This window comes from Culex pipiens, chromosome 2 (genome assembly GCF_016801865.2).
Source record: "Culex pipiens pallens isolate TS chromosome 2, TS_CPP_V2, whole genome shotgun sequence".
NCBI lineage: Eukaryota > Metazoa > Arthropoda > Insecta > Diptera > Culicidae > Culex > Culex pipiens.
The window spans coordinates 28264668-28273439 of record NC_068938.1 but is presented as its reverse complement, the minus strand read 5'-3'; the positions used below and the strand labels follow the sequence as shown (position 1 = coordinate 28273439).

The 8772-nt window shown below is 33.2% G+C and overlaps 1 protein-coding gene across 1 annotated transcript; it reads right to left on the bottom strand.

Annotated features, from left to right (window-relative positions):
• Positions 1-689: 689 nt before the first annotated feature.
• LOC120415515 (epidermal growth factor-like protein) lies at positions 690-8571 on the bottom strand. The gene is made up of 3 exons (XM_039577072.2): positions 7663-8571; positions 911-1099; positions 690-820 (listed from the first exon to the last, which is right to left on the bottom strand). Exons 1-3 carry the CDS (start codon positions 8463-8465, stop codon positions 691-693), a joined length of 1122 nt encoding a protein of 373 aa, XP_039433006.1. The 5' UTR covers positions 8466-8571; the 3' UTR covers position 690.
• Positions 8572-8772: the final 201 nt, after the last annotated feature.

Sequence of the window (8772 nt, the reverse complement as noted above, 5' to 3'; positions counted from 1 at the left end):
AATATTTGTAAAATCTGGTTGTTTGTAGCTTAGAGCAAAAATAAAAAAAAAACAATTGTAGTATTTGTTGTTTCAAAAAGTTATAATATAAACATTTGGTTTAAGTTATACTTTAACAGTCCCTTTTTATTAAATTTTTTTGATGTCAAACTAAATTTATTGAAAGCAGAGAAGAGTTCAAATCATGTGTCCAATGTAACATAAAAGTCCCTTTGACAACAAGCTTCCTAATCATAACCATGATGAATTGCAATTTGTTGAAAAAATCGTCTTTTTCGAATGTTAAAAATTAAAATGGTCTTTGGACAAAGTTTCACGGAAATCGTAGAGGGTCAGTGCAACTGCTTAATATATGAATAATACAGTTAAACCTCGCATAGTGCGCAGGCGGTACGCTTTGTATTTCGTCGATTTCTCAAACACGGCGTAATATTTTTGCAATCTTTTTTAAGCATTTTGTTGGTTTTCTTCCAACCTACAATTTTCATCAAAAAGATGGCAAATAGGTAATGTCGTTTTAGGGTAATCGAAGAAATACAAACGTATGTGAGGTTTAACTGTATCCAAAGTACCTTCATTTGATTGAAAATGCAAAGAACGTATACCTACAGTTTGTTTATTTTTTTAAATAAAAATGCCACTTTATTTGCGATATTATTTGATCATGCAGAATTCTAAAACCACGTTGGTCTACACGCGCTTCACACACGCTTGACTTCCCTTCAAGCTGCGGTCCTTGATGAATCCAGCATTGCACAGGCACATGTTTGGCCCCGAGCAGACTCCGTTGGGACAACCGTTGGGACAGTGAGCGAGGCACCTAAAAGAAGAAAACACACACAAATACATACAAACGGAGAAGTTTTATCGTGTTATCAGCAATTTCAACTTTAGCAAAACAACAACTCACTTGAACTGGTTGGTCTCGTCCAGAACGTATCCGCGGTGGCAAGTGCACGTGTTGGGCCCGGTGCAGTCCCCGTTCAGGCAGGGTCGCTCGCACGTGGCCTCGCACTTGTTGTTGCCCGAGGGTCCCATCGCGTAGCCCGGCTTGCAGGAACACACTTCCGGAGCGGTGCAGAGCCCGTTGAAGCAGCCACTGGAAGAGGACGGGAAAGTGTTAGAAGTCAATAAAAAAAATCTGAATTCCAAATGTTTGGTTTTATTTTCAAAACTTGGATGGAAAATGTATCCGAAAAATACGCATTACAAGATAATAGAAAGTTATGTCTTGTTCGGAAAATATACAAAAAAAATGCTCTGAAAATTTGAGTATTTTCGAAAAATACAGTATTTTGTGAAAATTTTAGTTTTTCACAAAAAACTCTAATAAAGGGAAAAACATAAAAAATGACGTCGTTTGAAATTGAAACTCATATTGCAAATTATAAAAATTCGGGTATTTTCGATTGTTTGTTTTCAGCAAAAAAAAAACTCTAATAAAGTGAAAAACACACAAAATTTCGCATTGATCGTGCAATTTTGAGTACATACTTATACATTTAAAAAAAATATTATTAGTGAAAGCATTGAAAATTTAACATGATATGGTTTTCGAACTGTTGTTATTGTTATCGAGCCTCGATAATTTTATCGTTAACAACCTTTGTGTTCAGTGATTTTACAGCTTGATTTTTAATAAGATATTTTATGCTTGAAAATTCAAAATAAGGTTTGAAAGACTTTTTGGAACGACAACGGGAAGAATTTGTTCAAAACGATAAAATAGTAAAATAGTTTTCCAAAAAAATGGCAATTTAAAAATTTATAGCTTTGACTTTTACTTTTTTACACACCAAATTGTTCATTGTTTTGTAGGTAAATGCGAAATCGTTTCATCACAATGTTTTGAAAATATTAAAAAAAAAAACTGGATTTGACTTTGGAAAATAAACATGTTATAATTTAAAGCGTTGACCTATTTTTTATTGATTGGAAATGTTCAGAAAAAGTTAAAAAGTTAGTAGGGCAACTATACCCCAGGGTGGCCATCAGATTTCGATTTTCAATTTCCCGGTTTTTTCCCGGGTTTCTCCCGAGACCAGAAGGAATTTTCCGGAATGTTTTTAAACCAAATTACAATGTTTTTTTAGGCTAACGTTGGTATAAACATACTTTTGGAACGCATACATTTGGTTCAAAGTTTGAGTTCCTCAAGAAAGCTTTCAAATATCTTGAGTACAAAGTAAGTAAGTTGAAAACGAAGCCATTTTTATCTGTTTCCAATCCAAACCTCTGATTTTTCTAATGATTGGGATTTTTCATCATCATGCTCTATAGGTTTTACAAACTAAAAATAAAAAAATCTTTTTTTATTTTTTAGAATAACATAAATTATTATTAGAAAGCAGGAAATGGCATTTACAATTTATTAATTTTGTAGAAAAGATTTGCAAAAATACATTGTTATCAACATTTATATAAATGCTCGTAAAGTTTCTTTGAAAAAAGGTGTATTCAAGAAGAACGATTCTTCCAAGAATTATAAATTTCTGTGAAATAATTATTATTTTTTGGTGAGTACTTTCTTTTTAATCAAAAAAGTATTTTTGAATCATTAGTCCAAACAAAAATGTATACACTTTGGCAGCAGTGCAGGAAAGTTCCATACAAATGTAAAAAAAAATCGGTATCTTGACAATTTTTTTTATCGTACCTTCGGTAAGTTGATTGATGGGATAAATTTTCGAAAATAATTTTAATTTAGAAAAACTGTCTGAAAAACCGAAAACATAAAATGGTAAAAAATCATAAAAAAATGATCGAGCAGCGATTTTTTCAACAACACATAAGGCTGGTACAAATTTTATTTAAAGTTGTTGTCCCTCCCTTCAAAGTTGCCCCGAAAAATCAGGGGGCAAACAATTTTTTTTTTCATAGAACATCTAAATTTCAATCGAAAATTGAGTGCAATCAGCAGAAATCTATTTAAAATACATTCCCCTGCGTTTGGAATCATTTTTAAGCATATTTGGGTTGATTTAATAATGTTTTGATTTTTTTTTAAATTTTCGGTCTTTAATATCGCAAAAAGTTTTTTTCCGTACATTTTTTGAAGACTAATATTAATATTGCAAAACAACTGAACTAGTGTAAAATAAATTTTCTTTAATTTTTTTTATACTTTATTTTTTATTTTTTTACACAACGTCCACGTACATTTCTTTAAATCAGTTTTCTTTGTAAAGCTTCAAAATAAAATGTTTTTCTGTGTTTTTTAAACTATCTTCTGAAAATGCCAATCAATGTGGAGATATTCTTTCTGTAAATTACATTTTCATTGACTTTTTTATTTTTTCTATTATTTTTTCTTCCATATTAAAAAAAATTGTATAAATTTATGATGACCGACGAATTGTTTTTGGAACAGAGATTTTTTAAACTTACCAAAATATACATTTGAAAGATTTTCAAAAATTGTTTTGATTTCAGATTTAAACATGCTATTTAATAGTATTTTTTAGAAGTTGTAGCTATTTTCAATAAAAAATCATTCTATTTTATCTTAAAAAAATCGAATGGTTGAAAAAATTCTTCACTGCTGAGCAATTCTCTACGAAATCGGTCTTTTTTCTTCAATTTTAATTTTTGTATTTTTTAATCCGGCTGAAACTTTTTTGGTGCCTTCGGTATGCCCAAAGAAGCCATTTTGCATCATTAGTTTGTCCATATAATTTTCCATACAAATTCGGCAGCTGTCCATACAAAAATGATGTATGAAAATTCAAAAATCTGTATCTTTTGAAGGAATTTTTTGATCGATTTGGTGTCTTCGGCAAAGTTGTAGGTATGGATACGGACTACACTGGAAAAAATAATACACGGTAAAAAAAAATTTGGTGATTTTTTTATTTAACTTTTTATCACTAAAACTTGATTTACAAAAAAACACTATTTTTAATTTTTTTTATTTTTTGATATGTTTTAGAAGACATAAAATGCCAACTTTTCAGAAATTTCCAGGTTGTGCAAAAAATCACTGACCGAGTTATGAATTTTTTAATCAATACTGATTTTTTCAAAAAATCGAAATTTTGGTCGTAAAAATTTTTCAACTTCATTTTTCGATGTAAAATCAAATTTGCAATCAAAAAGTACTTTACTAAAATTTTGATAAAGTGCACCGTTTTCAAGTTATAGCCATATTTAAGTGACTTTTTTGAAAATAGTCGCAGTTTTTCATTTTTTTAAATTAGTGCACATGTTTGCCCAGTTTTGAAAAAAATATTTTTGAAAAGCTGAGAAAATTCTCTATATTTTGCTTATTCGGACTATGTTGATACGACCTTTAGTTGCTGAGATATTGCAATGCAAAGGTTTAAAAACAGGAAAATTGATGTTTTCTAAGTTTCACCCAAACAACCCACCATTTTCTATCGTCAATATCTCAGCAACTAATGGTCCGATTTTCAATGTTAATATATGAAACAATTGTGAAATTTTCCGATCTTTTCGAAAAAAATATTTTTGGAATTTTCAAATCAAGACAAACATTTTAAAAGGGCGTAATATTGAATGTTTGGCCTATGTGAAATGTTAGTCTTGATTTGAAAATTCCAAAAATATTTTTTTCGAAGAGATCGGAAAATTTCACAAATGTTTCATATATTAACATTGAAAATCGGACCATTAGTTGCTGAGATATTGACGATAGAAAATGGTGGGTTGTTTGGGTGAAACTTAGAAAACATCAATTTTCCTGTTTTTAAACCTTTGCATTGCAATATCTCAGCAACTAAAGGTCGTATCAACAAAGTCCAAATAAGCAAAATATAGAGAATTTTCTCAGCTTTTCAAAAATATTTTTTTCAAAACTGGGCAAACATGTGCACTAATGTAAAAAAAATGAAAAACTGCGACTATTTTCAAAAAAGTCACTTAAATATGGCTATAACTTGAAAACGGTGCACTTTATCAAAATTTCAGTAAAGTACTTTTTGATTGCAAATTTGATTTTACATCGAAAAATGAAGTTGAAAAATTTTTACGACCAAAATTTCGATTTTTTGAAAAAATCAGTATTGATTAAAAAATTCATAACTCGGTCAGTGATTTTTTGCACAACCTGGAAATTTCTGAAAAGTTGGCATTTTATGCCTTCTAAAACATATCAAAAAATAAAAAAAATTAAAAATAGTGTTTTTTTGTAAATCAAGTTTTAGTGATAAAAAGTTAAATAAAAAAATCACCAAATTTTTTTTACCGTGTATTATTTTTTTCCAGTGTAGTCCGTATCCATACCTACAACTTTGCCGAAGACACCAAATCGATCAAAAAATTCCTTCAAAAGATACAGATTTTTGAATTTTCATACATCATTTTTGTATGGACAGCTGCCGAATTTGTATGGAAAATTATATGGACAAACTAATGATGCAAAATGGCTTCTTTGGGCATACCGAAGGCACCAAAAAAGTTTCAGTCGGATTAAAAAATACAAAAAAAATCGAATGACCGAAATCCTAGAGAACTGCTCTGCTTTCTTTGAAAGACAAATCTTAATCTTTAAATTAAAAAAAATCCTGCTTTAAATTTTATGCAAAACTAATATTTTAGCAAAGAAAGGTCGAATTAACAATATCCAAATTATGAAACATATGATTATTTTTACAAATATTTCGAATGCTTTAAATTAAATGGTAGTTGGCACAATTTACAAATTTGAAACAAATATTCGTAGAAAAAAACAAAAAGAAAAAACTCTAAAACGGTGCACTTTATTTTAAATTCTTAAAATTTCTTAACGAATGCAAATTATAGGTTTATCATTCAAATATTTTATAAACATTTTCTGATTGGTCACTGCACCTTAAATATGGTTGTTAGCTTTGGCATCAAATCAATTTATTTTTTTTTTCTCTTAAATATTTCGTTTGAGGGGTTTTTTCTGGACTCCCTGAGACCGCTCATGGTACCCACAGGGGTAAATGTACCCCAGGTCCGCTGCTGTAGAGGAAAAAAATGCTTGTTTTCGAATTCTTCATTTTGAATAACAGGAATAATATTCTATTTGAGAAAAGAACATATTGAATACATTAAAGAGGGGCTTTTGTCAAAATTTAAATAAACTTAAAATATTTTCCCGGTTTTTCAGTCGAATTCCCGAGTTTTTCCCGGTTTTCTCTCGGTGGATAAAAATCCCGAGTTTTTCCAGGTTTTCCCGGTTTTTTCCCGAGATGGCCACCCTGCTATACCCTTTCTCAGCCTATTTCTACTATCGGCCTATCAGCACTTTGATCGTGAATTACAGCTTTCATTAAGTGTTTTTGACTGCTCCAAAGTAATAAATAGCTCAAATAAAAGTGAGCAAGCAACTCTCCATTGTTGATACATCTGGAAATGTTGATTTAATAGCGGAAAACAACAAAAGTGATGAGAATTGCTGGAACGGCTTAGGATGATTAAAATGGGTATATTTCCCCTAAATGAAAATATTTATTTAGTGCAATATTTTTAGCAAAATCACATTAGTCGAAAAACATCACATCAGTATTCCTTCAATATCTCAAAATTCAAAGCGATAACCCAATTAAATGAGTTCAATTAATTTAAAAGCATGTCTTCAATATCTCAATATTCAAATTTTTACTAAATGATAATGTTAGTTCAAGTAGGTATTTGAAAAAAATATGACATGAAAGTATTTATTCAGTGCAATATATTTCAAAAATAATATATTTAACATTCCAACGCCCAAGGCTTCAAAAAAGTTGGAACGGTAACTTCAACTCGCTGGTTCTCGGACATAACTCAACCAATCAAGATGATTCTTCTTTCCAGTGATTTGTTAGGATGTCTAGATGATTCTAGAACTTTGCAGAACTTAATTTGATGAAATCTCTAATTTTTGCGATCAAAAACATCGTTCCAACTTATTTTTTGGTGTGTAAAAAAAAACGCCGAAAATTCCACGGAGGCAGTCTTTTAAAAAAGGTGGAACGATGTTTTCGGTCGCAGAAATTACAGATTTGTTCAAATCAAGTTCTGCAAAATTTTAGAATCATCTAGACATTCTTACAAATCACTGGAAACAAGAATCGTCCCGATTGGTTGAGTAATGCCCGAGAACCAGCGAGTTGAAGTTACCGTTCCACCTTTTTTTGGAGGCTTGGGCGTCCGTGTAAGTTGGACATGCGTTGGGCGTTCCAGTGTTAAATAGTGCAAAAATTGCGGAAAATAAAAAAAAATAATAAAAATTTAATCCTCTGTTTTATTTTTTGTTGTTGCAATTTTTTTACAAGATATTTTGTTTTTCGTTGTCTTGTATTTAAATTGTTGAGCTTAGACATTACCCCAAATGTTTAAATAAATTTATATATATTATATTCAAGATGGAATTGAAAATAATAGTGATGAAAAAAATGATGAGAAAAATAATTTGGAAATCAACTTCTTAAATGTGTCTAAAATGGGGTCGCAGACCTAGAATTCATCGTAAAAATCGCAAAAAGAAAAAAATGAAAAAAAAAAACAACTTTTTGTACTTGATTCGAAACTCCTAACATACCTTCGGATAATCGAACTTCGATTAATCGAGTATAGACTGTATTCCTAATTCTTGACTGTAGTCTTGATTCGCCAAATTTGATGGTAATCAATGATTTATGTCAAGTTTGTCGCATCGTTGTCTTTCAAACTTATAAAATTCAAAAACCAACTCACTTAGAACATATCGGCTCGCATCCCTCGTCACCCTTCTCGTAACCCGGCCGGCACTGACAAACCCCTGGTGCAATGCAATCTCCAGCTCCGCAACCTCCTTCGCACTTGGGCACACACAGTCCATCCTCGTCCGGCGTGTAACCGTCGTCACAAACGCAAGTGTTCACCGCCACACATCGCCCCACTCCGCAACCTCCCTTACATCCGGGCACGCAAAACTGACCACTCTTATCCAGCTCGAATCCCTCCTTGCAGATGCACCGCCTCAGGTCCAGATCACACACGCCGTTGTCACATCCGATCGGGCAGGTTGGCACGCACTTGCCCTCGCGGTTCTGCACAAAGTCCGGATAGCAGCTGCAGGTGTTCGGACCAACGCACAGCCCGTTGAAGCAGGGCTGCTCGCAGATCGGATCACACTTGCGGAAGTTGTGCACGTTCCGTTCGAAGCCCTTGCAGCAAACCTGGACGCGACTCAGCGACGGATCGGATCCGTTGCCGGCCGGGATGAGTCCGTTGTTCGGCTTGACCAGGCTGATCGTGGGGATCTCCTCGAAGCAGACCCCGGTTGGGATGGCGGTTTTGGTTTTGTTCATGAACTGGTCCAGCGCACTTTGGGAATCGTTGCCGCGGTGAAGGTTTACCATGGTGGAACCCGGTTGATCCTCGACCACGGTCTGGTTCATGACCATGTGGCCGTGGGACGCGGAACCGCCCTTGCGCCAAGATTTGACGCCTCCATCCTGTGCTAAAACAGCTGCTCCACAGATTGCAAGAATCAACGCCGAGTACTTTCCGGACATTTTGAACGATCCTCTCCGGTCGACTGCACAGTACGGATTAAGTGGAACGTTTATCGCGAGAGTAAACTTGAAACTGACGACGAGTTGAAGAAGTATTCTTCCCTCGGGGCACAATTATACTATTATCGCACTTTACAGAAGTGTTCTGGGCCGCTGGAGGCGGTTCAAACGCTCTTTTTTTTAGCTATTCAGACGTTGATATATTCATCTAATCATTACACCCAAATGGAAGTGTTCTGACAAGTGATGCGATCATCGCTTGTTGAGTATACATGCTTGAAGAAAAAATCTGACTTTTCTCGTTTGG